The sequence below is a fragment of the Leiobunum rupestre genome, chromosome 10, assembly GCF_980474605.1.
Source record: "Leiobunum rupestre chromosome 10, qqLeiRupe1.1.hap1, whole genome shotgun sequence".
Taxonomy (NCBI): domain Eukaryota; kingdom Metazoa; phylum Arthropoda; class Arachnida; order Opiliones; family Sclerosomatidae; genus Leiobunum; species Leiobunum rupestre.
Genome location: NC_143393.1, coordinates 44,576,765 through 44,592,485, shown reverse-complemented (window position 1 = coordinate 44,592,485; position 15,721 = coordinate 44,576,765). Strand labels below are relative to the sequence as shown.

Sequence of the window (15,721 nt, the reverse complement as noted above, 5' to 3'; positions counted from 1 at the left end):
CATTTTAAGATTCCTCGGAGTCACTTCCAATATAATACAGATGGTGAACTTTCGAAATCTGGTCTAACTATTTTACGGTTTTCCCTTTTTATACTCTGAAATTATTGATCTTCGATATATTATTTATTAAAATGGGGTTTAAAATTAATTCCATTCTACGTATACGCATTTTGAAGTGTATCGCGTTACGTATATAGGAATTTATCCGGTCCTCATACGGAATCACGTGTACAATTACAATACTTGAGAACGATACGTTTCTCATACTTAAACTTGAAATATTCGTTTAAAAAAATACTCGTGATATAGATTCAAGTGCCAAGCATATTTAAGTACTACAATGATATTAAAATGAAGTTTAAAAATGTTTCCATTCTACTTTAACAACGAATATTCAATGACGTCAAAACACTCTTAAATTCAAATTAACCGCGTCCTCCGGTATTTTATTTTGAAATATATCAAAACCTTTTCAAAACTTTTTAGAAGTTATTTACATTTTTTTTTACCACAATTAGATAAAAATTATTTTTATAAAGCATTATAACGTACGTACCCTCGTCCAATAAGAAATGTTAACGATGTTTATCAAATCCCCGAACACCCGCAAATCAATTCCGATGGATTTATGTAATTTACTTTTTATTATATTTATATATATATATATTTTAATTTAATAAATTAATTTATAAAATAAACGATTAACCCTTTGTCAGCAGACACAGGAAATGAACAATTCCTATAAAATACATACATTAAGACAAAGTTAAGAATTATCACCGAGTATTCCTACTTACATTTTATTTTATTTCATATTTTATTTTATTTCATATTTTATTTCATATTTTATTTTATATTTTATATAACAGGTCTTAAGCCAATAAATGACATACAATATTATCCCTTTACTTCTCTGCTCCCTTCCAACTATCTTGCAATATTTTCAATCCAATTGTATTTGTTTTTATATCTTTAACTTTATTTCTCAGTACAATTTCCCTTTGACAAGCTTCTTCTAACTTCAATTCCCACTTTTTTAAATGCTTTTTTTATTTCGTCCAAATGTTCTTTTATTTCTTGCATATCTAACCACGTCCTATTATACTCTTCCACTATTTCACTAACTTCCTCGAATGAATGGAAATCCATATGACTATAAGTAACAGAACACAATAAATATAAAACGTCCAGCAATGTTAAATGTTAGGTCACCAGAAAGACCCTTTCCTCTTGTTGTTTCTATTTCAGTGGAAACGAAACTTGGACTTCAAGACACCCGCGTCTTTTACGTTTATATGGATTATTCATGACGGTTCAATTTTGATATTATAAATCGACACGTATAGTAGGGAGCTAGATCGAGAGTGTGGGGGCATTTATAAATTTTATAAATTAACTTGAAATATCGTAAAGCCAATAAAAATAATATAAATTTCCTACAAATCACCCATTTTAAGGATAAAAATGAAACGATTCAAAATACGTACAAAACTCAATTTTCATAAATAGACAATAGTTTTGAAATTAAGTTGGCTTATGGTAAAATTAGAATAATTTAGGAAATTATGTTAAAAATTAGTACAATTGGGGAAAATTGGTTAAAAGTTGGTATAATTTGGAGACTTGTTAATGTTAAAAATATAGAATTAATTAGGATACTTTTAAAATTGAAGAGATAGAAAGGCAATTACGAACGAGATAATGATTTAAAAAAAAAATAGATTTTTAAATGAACTGTAAAACGCTTCTATAGATGGTAGCCTTGTCTCTTACTGGACCTATTAGCTTTATTGTAATGTTAAACTCCCATAGAGATTCCCCTAAAAAGAAAAACTTGCGGTCCAATTTTGGGTATATGAATTATTTCGGAGAGGGAATCCATGTTTTAAATTCAAATTAACCGCGCGCCCGGGCAATCCGCGCCTCCCAGGTAATCCGCGCACGCGCGCGCTATCTTCCTGCCTAGGTTATTAATCATACAACTTACATAATTTCCACTTATTTCGTACGATAAAACGCGATCGAGATATTCGTTTTAAGAAATACTCGTGAGATTGGTTCAAGTGCCAAGCGTACTACAATGATATTAAAATGAAGTTAAAAAATATTTCCATTCTACTTTAACAACGAATATTCAAAGACGTCAAAACACTCTTAAATTCAAATTAACCGCGTCCCCGGGGTAATCTGCGCACGCGTCGCCTAGGTTATCAATTTTTACATCATTTCAACTTATTCCGTACGATAAAACGCGATAAGATATACGTTCAAGTATCTTTCGAGATAAGCGTAGATAAATGAACAAGTTGGCCTGGACACAATATGTTGATATACGGGAAAACAAATTGTCGCGAGAAATACCTTAAATACATTGACTTTTCGATGATTTTACCCCCATTTCATCCCTTAAATCCCGGATTTCGATCCCGAACCCAAACCCGAACCCGGGATCGATGCCACACCCTCACTTTCCCTCTACTGGCTATGGTTCTAACTTAGACCAAGAAACACAGGGACGTCACACGGTATATATTTCGCGCCCGAAGCTTTGTTGCGGCTGCCTATTTCCTATTTATCTCGCGCTGTGTCGCTAGTAGCGAAGGTGAGTCAATTTTTATCGGCTATTTGAGTCACGTGCACAGCCCTACAATCTGTCAGCACGTGGCCTGTAACAGCGTGGCTCCAAAAAACGAAATTTCTGGTATGTTTTTTAATATTTGTGTCCCTAAATTATTAAAAAAAATATAAAATAATTTAAAAATATGTAACTCTTGGCTGATTATTTTTTTTCAAGTTCTTTAAAAAACGTTATTTTTACCTCTCATGGATGGCGCCTATTGACTATCTGTATCACCTAATCCCCCTCTCCCTACTGCAGCCGCAACAAAGCCCCGTCGAAAAATAAAGCGTTGGGTAAGCTATGAGCGAGACGTCCCTGTGTTTCTTGGTCTAAGGTTCTAACAATTATCCGCGCACTGATCATGGACAGTAAATTAAGAGGACAGGTTTTCGATACCCTTCCACAGTTCATTTTATTTCTCCCCGCGTATCAATCAGCTCGAGAGACTCCGAGGGAGTATTACAAGGTCGTTTGTACCACGTGATCTTCAAATTTCAAAATGGCAATCTAACGCGGTTGCTATTGTTACGTAATTTTTTGCGCTTTATATTTTAGTCATTTTTAATTTTGGTTTTTTAATTCAATAAAAACCTATCAACTGATATTTAGTATATCATATTTCATCTATAAAAACGTAAAAAATACCTTTTGGCGTAAAAATGTACTTCGTGTTTATCTTTTTTCTTTTTTCGAACAGTATCGTCCACTCTTAGCGATACTTGGTTTTTTCAAATAACCTTGGACGACTCCCTTAGTGTGATTGGTTTACGGGGGCTAAAAACCAGGCTTTTTACCGATCTACTATCCATGCATTGATGAGATAATTACGAGTTTCTGATTTCGAATGCACTCAGAAATCGTTTAATATTATAGTTAGGATTTTATTGAGAAAAAATCTATTAACCATTAATTTGTAAAACTTATCAATTAATAATAAATTGAGTTGTTAATTTTCCGGAAAAATAAAATGCGGAAAATTTTCCGCAAATCGGAAAAAGAAAAAAATGAAACATAAATTACTTTTTAAGGGTTTTTAATGTGTTTAACTTTTTATCGATATAAAATGTGTAACATCAGTAAACATACTACATTGTTAATCAGTTTAAACTAGTCTAGCTAGAGGTTTAGTTTTACTTTCAGATTCGAAAAAATGATGCAAAAATGCCACTTTATTAAAATTTGCAAACAATATTAGACTAATCATGGAATAAAAACTTTTTTTATTTTTTCGGAAAAATACGGAATATTTTCCCTAAAAAGGCCTCAGTCATTTTCCGACCTACAACACCACTAATAAACAATCTTTGAGTAACTAAATAAAACATAAAAACCACTGTCGTACAATAAAAAGTTTTATTATTAAAAACTATGCTACTTCCGTTTCGACGCCAAACCACTAGCGTCGTCGTCAGGCAAGGTGTGTAATTGCATGGCAAAGACGCTAGTGGTTTGGCGTCGAAACGGCCGTAGCATAGTTTTTAATAAAAAAACTTTTTATTTTACAACAGTGGTTTTATGTTTTATTTAGTTTCAGTATGTACAAAATAGTCTGTAGATGTATTTAGAATATTTGAGTAATTACAACTTCCCAAGTCAGCGCTACAAATTACTTTTAAAGACGCAACTTTACCAGGTGAAAAAAATTGTGAAATATCACGACGTGGTCAAATGGTGATGAAAAACATAAATGAAATAAAGTCTGGACAGAAGCGGCGTGGCTCGGGGAAAAGGCATCCTGGAGTGTAGGTCCATTTGAAACTTCCGACGAGGGAAGACCGAGAAGATTTATTTACAGGGGCAACAGCCTTATCCCCGAAATACAATTCACGCGATGGAAGGACTGACGTGGTCATGACGGCGGAGAGGGTAAAGGCTCTTCGCAGCGAAGGGCGACCCGGGTGTCCGGTAGTCGTAAACGGTAGCGGAGGCGGGTCAAAATCATCATTCATTTTTGATGCCGCTCCGGAAATAGAAGAGAAGGATCCCACTATGAATAAAGGATAAGGCGATGCTGGCGGGAAATTCACTTTGCTCAATAACAAAAGGCAATTTTCCGAAAAGGCGAGTGGCCCTGGCCGCGACGTACTGTACTACTCTATCTTCTCAATGGCTATCCCGCAGAAACCAGCGAGAAACGCGGACCTCGAGATGGGAATCCAGATTTATTAGACCATTCTTGTCTCTTCGCAGTTGGCCAATCCAAACGAGTAAATTAAACGATTCTTTCGCATTTCCGAGAGCCTGCAATCTGGGAATGTATCGTGTGATTTTTTTGCCGGTTGCAATCCATATCGATTCAATCCAGAAGTAGAAACCCCTGCGCCCGGGGAAATCTGCTTTTCATTTTTAGGAGGGAAAGGTAGGGGGCTCGTGCGGACGGAACAGTGGGTTTCGCTAAGACAAATGGGCCAAGTTTCATACCATCTTCTTTTGTTCTTCAACCGTGGATAGAGACGTCACGTAGTTTATTGGTAGAGATGCCTTATAAATAAACGGGGGTTTTCATCTAAACAATCTATCGTATTGGCTTTTTCACCGTTTTATTAACTATCAACACTGAGAATTGTACGTTTTTACGCTTGGAAAATTTCTACGTTTGAAATTGTCCATTTCCAACTACACTTACAAATTGCTACACATAAAATTGTACGTATCCAACTACCCTTACAAATTGCTACAGATAATATTGTCCGTTTACAACTAAACTTACAAATTGCTACACATCAAATTGCAAGTTTCCAACTACACTTACAAATTTCTACACATCAAATTGCAAGTTTTCAACTACACTTACAAATTGCTACACATAAAATTGTCCGTTTCCAACTACACTTACATTTTGCTACACATAATATTGTCCGTTTCCAACTACACTTACAAATTGCTACACATAAAATTGTCCGTTTCCAACTACACTTACAAATTGCTACACATAATATTGTCCGTTTCCAACTACACTTACAAATTGCTACCCAAAATTTTCCATTTACAACTACACTTACAAATTGCTACACATAAAATTGTCCGTTTCCAACTACGATAACAAACTGCGACACATAAAATTGTCCGTTTCCAACTACACTTACAAATAGCTACACATAAAATTGCACGTTCCCAACTACACATACAAATTGCGACACATAAAATTGTCCGTTTCCAACTACACTTAAATATTGCGACACATAAAATTGTCCGTTTCCAACTACACTTAAATATTGCTACACATAAAATTGTCCGTTTCCAACTACGATAACAAATTGCGACACATAAAATAGCACGTTTCCAACTACATTTAGAATTGTACGCTTCCAACTACATTTATAATTTGCAACCTAGTGCTTCTAACCGATTCTCAGATAACAGTGGCACTATCTGAACCGAGGAAAGATGAGCTTTCAGATAATTCGCATTTACGCTCGCGTGTTAACAGATCAGTCGATACGGACCAAAATAGGAACCCGATAGCTAAAACCCGAAACTAGTCCGAATTCATCCTAAGTCGACAGACGGAAGGTGAACGGATTTCACATGCATTACAAATTCCCTTCCAGAAGATTATATACATTGTTTATCAACTAAACGCAGAAGTCAAATAACTGCTCAAAGAATTGAATCTGATGAGATGAATTACGTCAGATCAGTTCAATTGCGATAATGAATCAGATACAATTAGAAATAACATTGCAGGGTGAGGGGAATAATGATAGATTAATCTGATCTGATTATCTGATTAAATAATAATAATGATCAGCTAATACCCAAGGCACTAAATTAGGCCTTAGTCATCGAACGATTTTTAATGCCTTTTAAAGCAAGTGTCGGCTCTATCGTTGCCCTCTGTATTTTTGATTGGGTCTATTTAACGAAGATGGCTATGATTGCTTAGATCGTCGGGAAGGTGCTTCCATCTATTATCGACTTTCAAAAACGTATTGTCATTTATTTGATTACGTGATTGAAACACGTGATTACGCAAAGCCAATCAAAGGAAGGGGTACCTCGAGGCACCTACTTTTGAGGCAATAATTTGCTTGCTCAACTAGTTTCAATTTCGACTAAACTCGACGTTAGTGACATCTCTCGCTCGCCAATGATAATAACCCTAAAATAGGAGCCGACACTTGCTTTAATAGGTGACCGGGTTATATCGCGTAGGAGGGTGGTGATCAGTTGGCCGTTGTAAGCACTATTGCTACCCCAATTAATAACTCACCTGCACGTGATGAACTGGACAATTGTTGAAGATTATTTTATCTTTATCCGTCAGAATATCTACCTCCCAAGTTCCATTCGACAAACACCTTCTCGTGATATAACCTACGAATGTACACAAGATCAAAGTCGAATTAGAATTCATTTGAAATTTTTGATATTCGATTACCACATAATATCTATAGTGTATAATATCTCTTATTAAAATCGCAAGTTTGATGCACTTTCCCGCCAAATCACTGTCAGAGGCTAAGTAATTTTATAAATCTACGTAATAATTTTTATTATTACATATATTTAATTTTTGGTGAAAAATTACCATCTATTTTACTCTTCTTGAAAGGTTCGTTATCAAAATATATTAAATCCTTCTGGATTTAAAGGACAGAATTAGAAAAAATGCTCTTTACAAACAAGAAAAACATTTCCCAGCTGGGCGAAAATATAAGGTAAACATATTTTTTTACCTGAATTTTTCAGTCTGCTTCTGAGAGGGCAAGGCAAGATAGCCGTTTCCCCTGCCGGGGTGGCATCCCAGCAAAACCAGCCGTCGGAAGTCGAGGGACAATGCTCTACGGGAAGAAAAAACGTATAAAGAGTCTCCGAACTGGGCGACAGTTTATATCAGCTTTCGAGTAATGCTGGAAAAAGAGCTTTATCGCTTCGTGTACCAACAGTCCAAAGCGCAACACCGGAAGAAAGCTACTTTGGAGAGCTCGTCGCAGCTTCGCAACGATAACCCCCTTTACGCTGTTACGGTTAAAGAGTTTGGGAGTTGCAGTGAGGAGGTTGTGTAGGTTAACATTGAGAGGGGTGGAAAGGTAGTCTAGTCTAAAAACGAAAGCCAAGATATCCTAAAGGGGAGATTGAGGCTGGCTCTGGAATGGATTGTTCTGTTTCCATTCGTCCAAAACAGTTGTACAAATACCCAATAAAGTGATATTGCTTGCGCTAAACTCAAAGATTTGATAATTTTGGACGTTAAGACAGAGGGTACATACAAATAAACTACCCGAGGTGTTTATCTCCGATTTGGTTCAAACTCTGGGGTTAGTAGACCTTCATGTAACTTGACACTCACTGAAGGGAAAAGTTACAATGGGCTTTCGTTTTGCTATGGCAAACGAAAATGTTTTTGACAACTGAGAATAACAATTTTCGTATTTAAAATAGCATGTGGCGGCGTTGTAATAGGGGAAGATAGGTTTAGAGCCACGTTGTTATAAGGGAAGATAGGTTTTGGGGTAACGTTGTATTGAGGGAAGATAGGTTTTTGGGCCACGTTGTAATAAGGAGAGATAGGTTTAGGGGGCAGGTTGTAATAAGGGAAGATAGGTTTGTAGCCACGTTGTAATAAGGGAAGATAGGTTTGGGGCAACGTTTTATTGATGGAAGATAGGTTTTGGAGCCACGTTGTAATAAGGAGAGATAGGTTTTGGGGCCACGTTGTAATAAGGAGAGATAGGTTTTGGGGCCACGTTGTAATAAGGAGAGATAGGTTTTGGGGCCACGTTGTAATAAGGAGAGATAGGTTTTGGGGCCACGTTGTAATAAGGAGAGATAGGTTTTGGGGCTACGTTGTAATAAGGAGAGATAGGTTTTGGGGCCACGTTGTAATAAGGAGAGATAGGTTTTGGGGCCACGTTGTAATAAGGAGAGATAGGTTTTGGGGCCACGTTGTAATAAGGAGAGATAGGTTTTGGGGCCACGTTGTAATAAGGAGAGATAGGTTTTGGGGCCACGTTGTAATAAGGAGAGATAGGTTTTGGGGCTACGTTGTAATAAGGAGAGATAGGTTTTGGGGCCACGTTGTAATAAGGAGAGATAGGTTTCGGGCCCCGTTGTAATAAGGAGAGATAGGTTTAGGGGGCAGGTTGTAATAAGGGAAGATAGGTTTGTAGCCACGTTGTAATAAGGGAAGATAGGTTTGGGGCAGCGTTGTATTGATGGAAGATAGGTTTTGGGGCCACGTTGTAATAAGGAGAGATAGGTTTTGGGGCCACGTTGTAATAAGGAGAGATAGGTTTTTGGCCACGTTGTAATAAGGAGAGATAGGTTTTGGGGCCACGTTGTAATAAGGAGAGATAGGTTTTGGGGCCACGTTGTAATAAGGAGAGATAGGTTTCGGGCCCCGTTGTAATAAGGAGAGATAGGTTTAGGGGGCAGGTTGTAATAAGGGAAGATAGGTTTGGGGAAACGTTGTATTGAGGGAAGATAGGTGTTTGGGCCACGTTCTAATAAGGAGAGATAGGTTTAGGGGGCAGGTTGTAATAAGGGAAGATAGGTTTGTAGCCACGTTGTAATAAGGGAAGATAGGTTTGGGGCAACGTTGTATTGTGGAAGATAGGTTTTGGGGCCACGTTGTAATAAGGAGAGATAGGTTTTGGGGCCACGTTGTAATAAGGAGATATTGGTTTTGGGGCCACGTTGTAATAAGGAGAGATAGGTTTTGGGGCCACGTTGTAATAAGGAGAGATAGGTTTTGGGGCCACGTTGTAATAAGGAGAGATAGGTTTTGGGGCCACGTTGTAATAAGGACAGATAGGTTTCGGGCCCCGTTGTAATAAGGAGAGATAGGTTTAGGGGGCAGGTTTTAATAAGGGAAGATAGGTTTGTAGCCACGTTGTAATAAGGGAAGATAGGTTTGGGGCCACGTTGTAATAAGGAGAGATAGGTTTTGGGGCCACGTTGTAATAAGGAGAGATAGGTTTTGGGGCCACGTTGTAATAAGGAGAGATAGGTTTTGGGGCCACGTTGTAATAAGGAGAGATAGGTTTTGGGGCCACGTTGTAATAAGGAGAGATAGGTTTTGGGGCCACGTTGTAATAAGGAGAGATAGGTTTTGGGGCCACGTTGTAATAAGGAGAGATAGGTTTCGGGCCCCATTGTAATAAGGAGAGATAGGTTTAGTGGGCAGGTTGTAATAAGGGAAGATAGGTTTGTAGCCACGTTGTAATAAGGGAAGATAGGTTTGGGGCAACGTTGTATTGATGGAAGATAGGTTTTGGGGCCACGTTGTAATAAGGAGAGATAGGTTTTGGGGCCACGTTGTAATAAGGAGAGATAGGTTTCAGGCCCCGTTGTAATAAGGAGAGATAGGTTTAGGGGGCAGGTTGTAATAAGGGAAGATAGGTTTGTAGCCACGTTGTAATAAGGGAAGATAGGTTTGGGACAACGTTGTATTGATGGAAGATAGGTTTGTAGCCACGTTGTAATAAGGAGAGATAGGGTTAGGGGGCAGGTTGTAATAAGGGAAGATAGGTTTGTAGCCACGTTGTAATAAGGGAAGATAGGTATGGGGCAACGTTGTATTGATGGAAGATAGGTTTTGGGGCCACGTTGTAATAAGGAGATCTAGGTTTTGGGGCCACGTTGTAATAAGGAGAGATAGGTTTTGGGGCCACGTTGTAATAAGGAGAGATAGGTTTCGGGCCCCGTTGTAATAAGGAGAGATAGTTTTCGGGCCACGTTGCAATGAGGCAAGATAGGTTTTGGGGCCACGTTATAATTAGGCAAGATAGGTTTGGGCCACATTGTCATAAGAAAAGATAGGTTTTGGGGTCACGTTTTAATAAGGGAAGACAGGTTTCTGGACTGGCTATAGAAAAGCATAATGTAGATATTTACTAACCTATCGATGGGTCTAAGGGCACGGTATGAGACCTTTGCAAACACTTCCAAAATTGCAACATCAACACCCCTCGAGTTTGATGGTCCACATTATACGAACGCTGGTGCCGGAACGAACTACTCGCCATCTTCCAGATAAAAATGAAATTAATAATATAAATATACGGAATCAAATGATCAAACTTGAAAAAATATGGATGAGTAAAATAATAGACATAAGTATGACACTGAAAGATTTAAGTTAATGTTAGTCTGTCGCGAGTGATTGCGTAATCGTAAGTTTCTGAAGAGGACACTAGTAACATCGTACTATCTTCGTTGATAAAATTACTGGCATGTTAGTATGTCGCTTTCAGGTTTCAAATTAGAAAATATCTACCATCAGAAACGATGGAAAATAAGCTTGTTTTAATAATATCTGACACATGCACAGTTAAACGATGGTACTTTGATCTTATACCTATAAAGTAGGCTTAAGCTTGCCTTTGTTATGACTAGTACCGTCCTAATAGTTAATTTTAGAGTTGTTAATTTTCCGGAAAAATAAAATGCAAAAACATTTCCACAAATCGGAAAAATAAAAAATTATTTTTTTTAACTTATTATCGATATAAAATGTCTAATAACAGTAAACATACTACAAAACATTAATAGTGTTACATTGTTAATCAGTTCAAAGCTAGTCTAGAGGTTTACTTTTAGATTCGAAAAATGAGGCGAAAATTCCGCTTTATTTAAATTTGCAAACAATATTAGACTAATCATGGAATTAAATTTTTTTAAAATTTTTTCGGAAAATATTCCGGAAAAAAGGCTTTGGTCATTTTCCGGAAAATGTTCCGACTTACAACACTAGTTAATTTTGAAGATGGCAGTGCGGTTATTAAATGATCCAATTCAATAGTTTATTATGATTTTGCCTTATTTCAATTAGCCTTGGCGATTTCTTGGGTACCCTAACTCTACTTTTCCAAAGACTAGTAACAACTTTTGGAGAGCTCCCAATTCATAGTCTCGTAGTGAATTATATGGTCATTGGCAAAGCAGTTTATCGTTAAAAAAATAGCACCGGGAGTATTTTTATTGTCATACTTATGTGTATTATGTTACTTATGATATGAGTAATCATTTTTCAAGTGTTTCTCATTAATAAAAACCCTACGTAGGATTCTCACTCATAAACGATGGAAAACATTTTTTGTAGCAAATATTTCCTCTATTAAATCCATAACTTTGAAATGATTAAAAGAAAGAGTAGAGACCTCCAAGCTTCCAAAACAATAAGTGGGAGGTCTCTTATCTCGTCCGAATTTCTATCCGAGCCTCCAATTCGTCTAACCTGACTTCGCTAGCTAAGAAGGCAACGAAGTAAAGTATACGGCGTGCCCGGTAACAACTCGGATGTCAGGTGAGTTTCAACGTTCTTTCGCAAAAACGAGACCGCAAAAGTTTCTTCCGAGGGATGATAAATGATGCCAATTTTCAAAAAAGGCTATTTTGGCGGTTTACGGTTCACGCACGCCATATTATACGCAGTTTCCAGAGTTTTACCCGAATGAACTTTGGAAACTTTCCCCAAAAACTTTATACTATACTAGCTGAACCCGGCAGACGTTGTCCTGCCAGTGTATATTTGTTTGTTAATGGGGCAAAATGAAAGATAACTCCTGCCATAAGCCTATCATAAGCAAAGGTTTAGGCCAAATTCTTGACAATCACAAAACCGTTATTAAGGGGTAGGTATTCAAAATTTGCTTCTAGTGGCTACGTCCTCAACTATGCATTTCTGAAATGAATTTCGCGAAATACATTATTAAACTTGGAACCACGCGGGTGAAATCTCCACCGCCAGCCCTTAGCACAGTGGCCAAGGCTTATTCACAATTTTATCGGTTTAAAACTAAAAATGAACACTTATCTTTGCAAAATGATTCATCGGAACCTAAAAATGGCTTTTAGAAATAAAAGTTCTGTTTCTGAAGGTATTTATTTTTTAAATTTGAAATTTAGACGCGTTTTGTGTGGCCTTTATCAACCCGAGCGTGGCTGCTCTACCAAGTAAGAGAGTATTTTAGGTGTAGAAATTATAAGAATAAGATGTCGCTACTGCCCTATCGTCCTACGTTAATTTTCTTCTCTCCAGGACAACGCCGTTACCATGGGCCCCTATGGTAGACCTTATAATAGGCTTATGCTCCTACTGATAAGGTTTCATTATTTTTACTGGTATAAATTGATGATGAACTATATACATTTTTTAATAATAATTCACGTGAATGATCTATATTTTTGACTATTCTATTCGCTATGTAATCGAACTAACTTAAAATTCTGATTTGGAGTATAGATGTACAGATTGAACGGTATAGAAGTTGATTCGCAGCGCCATCTAGTGGCGAGTTATAGCAAAATGGTTGCTTCGAAAATATTATCCATGATGAAATATCTATGTATTCCAATTTTCATGGCGAACGGTTGTACGGTATAGAAATTGATTCGTTCCAGCGCCATCTAGTGGCGAATTAAAGTGAAATGGATAGCAAGCGCCATCTAGTGGTGAGTTATAGCAAAATGGATTTCACGAAAATATTCTCCGTGTTCAAATATCTATGTATACCAATTTTCATGGCGATTGGTTGTACGGTATAGAAGTTAATTAGCTGCAGCGCCATCTAGTGGCGAGTTAAAGTGAAATGTATAGCAAGTGCCATCTAGTGGCGAGTTATAGCAAAATGGATGGCACGAAAATATTCTCCGTGTTCAAATATCTATGTATACCAATTTTCATGGCGATTGGTTGTACGGTATAGAAGTTAATTACCTGCAGCGCCATCTAGTGGCGAGTTAAAATGAAAGGGATAGTATAAAAACACATAAATGTTTCAACTTTCAAGGTGATCGGTCAAACAATGTTGGAGTTTATAAATTTTATACATAATACCACCATCCATTTTTATACATATAGATAAAATGGTAAATAGGTGTTTCTATAAAATAAATCAATAAAAATTAAATGTATAAAATGTTTTTCTCTGCGTCACGAGCTTAAGCTTTTTAGTGCTTTATTGGCACGTGCGTTTCGCACGTCGACTTCAAATTCCAAAAGCTTTATCGACTCGAGCGCACGCTCTCTATCTTCAATAACTGTAGCTAGTGACGTAGAAAAAACATTTACACGTGACCTCCCGTATTTTATAGAAACACCTATTGAAATGTTACGACTTTCTACTCAGCGATTTACATTAAAATAATTATTAATCATAATTATAAAAAAGGATATTTTTAAAGAAAACAATGAGTACAACTAATTTGTAAATTTTTAGATCTATTTTTGATTGAAATACGCCTGTAAAATATTCCAAACGCGGAACACCGGTGGTCAGAGAGAAGTTAACATTTAGATAATATAGGGCCGGTATTGGAAATTTCTCTATTGCATTTTATCCGAGAACTTGCACACCAAAAAAGTACGAAAAATCTAAAATGATTCCAAGATTTTAAGATAGTCTTTGAGATTATAGAGGAGGATTATCCACGTACAGGTTGCCTGATACAGGTTGATATAGCTTTAAAAAAGGATGTAGCTCATAAACACATAATTGTTAAATGATAAACATTTCTTGGTCACTCCTTGTAGCCTATTTTTGAAATAAATACGCCTGTAAAAGTGTCCAACACGCCGAACAGAGATGTTCAAGGAGAAGCCTACATTTGGAGATCAATATTCACGAAATAATAAAGGTAATTTCGAAAAAATTTAAAATGATTTTAAGCTTTTAAAATGGATTTCGAAATTATAGGAATAGCTTTCGTAGCTTTTAATTAAATGATAACTTGCTCCAGAAGTTACTAGTTGACTAAGGCTTAGCTGATTAATATTAGTGTTATTTAGCATTGGTTTATTAATTTTAAGGAAGATTTTACAACGGATTTTAAGATTTTCAAGGTGTGTTTAAGATTTCTTTGCCCAGATATATGTAAATAATTTTAAGCATATTTGTGATCTTATAACATGTAAAAAACTAATTACGTTAATAGAATAAAAAATAGGTCATTATGCAAATTAGGAAAAAGGAAAAAATCGTAACTCACCGTTTCGTAGCTAAGACAAACAACGAAGAAGCACACGATGCCGAGCATACTGTTTCCCGAACTTCCTTCCAAACGTCATAAATATCCCATAATTTCAGATCGAACAAAATGCCTATAAAAAAATTTGAAATTTATAACCTAAATCCTAAAGCGCTTGCTTAATAATTAATAAAAAGAACTGGCGTTGTTCGTTTAATAATTAACAACGTCCCCGAAATTAGCTCCGCCTTTTCGAGCTAGAAACAAAGACCTTAAGCAAACACGGTGTAAATTTTATTCGTGGTAAAGTCACTGTATTGATTAAAAAATTAAAACCTGTACGCTAAAATAAATTCGCGTACGTGATTTTCTGGATGCTACGCTGTTTAAATTTGCGGAGCTTGTTTGAACTTTACCGTAAGACTTTGCTTACAAAAATTACAGAATGAATGGAATTGACTTTCACGGCGCCAAAAGAACTTGGCAGTGCTATCAAAACTTTCTGAAATTACAGAATGAATGAAATTGACTTTCACGGCGCCAAAAGAACTTGGCAGTGCTATCAAAACTTTCTGAAATTCGTGAAACCCAATATTTTGGTAAAACATTGTTGGGATCATGAACTATTTTGTTGGTCAAGTTTTGTAGATCAATTTGTATGATCGGCATTTATAACCAAATATTTCAATTTAATAAAATTCATGCCCATCACTTTGATTTAAGAAATTTAAATGAAATTAACAATTTTATCAGAAACATCTCCTTATAATTGCTATTCTCAGAATATTTTTCTAAAAAACCAATAGTTTGGCACTAAATACATCGCATAAAATTAAACAACTCTTGTACATCGAGAAAATGTGGTTAAAAATATTAAATATCCCTACGGAGTGTAATTTTTCTGATTTCATAAATATAAATTTGAGCCGTATTTGGCGGGAAAATAATAATAATAATCAGCTAGGCTAATAGCCAAGGCACCACCTATGTGATCCAGTGACTATTTAAAGCCATTAATTCAGCTGGTCGGGTTACAATGCGTAGGAGGGTGGTGGCAAGCCGCGCATGCCACGCGAGCCAACAGCTTCCTATGAACTCACTATTACCGTTAACCTCAACAAGTTTTTGTGGAAGGGGAAACCGAAGAGCTCGAGGGAAAACCCCTTTAACCAGTGGGCAGAGAACTTG

At 36.5% G+C, this 15,721-nt stretch overlaps 1 protein-coding gene across 2 annotated transcripts in view; it reads right to left on the bottom strand.

Annotated features, from left to right (window-relative positions):
- Nucleotides 1–14,653, bottom strand: part of LOC149926023 (calcitonin gene-related peptide type 1 receptor-like) — a 74,990-nt gene extending 60,337 nt beyond the window's left edge. For both annotated transcript variants that reach the window (XM_090160319.1, XM_090160320.1), the window contains exons 1-4: nucleotides 14,555–14,653; nucleotides 10,464–10,590; nucleotides 7,300–7,404; nucleotides 6,834–6,937 (exon numbers count right to left, since the gene is read on the bottom strand). In XM_090160319.1, the coding sequence (XP_090016445.1) occupies nucleotides 6,834–6,937; nucleotides 7,300–7,404; nucleotides 10,464–10,590; nucleotides 14,555–14,602 (384 nt within the window). In that variant the 5' untranslated portion in view covers nucleotides 14,603–14,653. The remainder of the gene's footprint in view (nucleotides 1–6,833; nucleotides 6,938–7,299; nucleotides 7,405–10,463; nucleotides 10,591–14,554) is intronic.
- Between the last annotated feature and the right edge of the window lie 1,068 nt (nucleotides 14,654–15,721).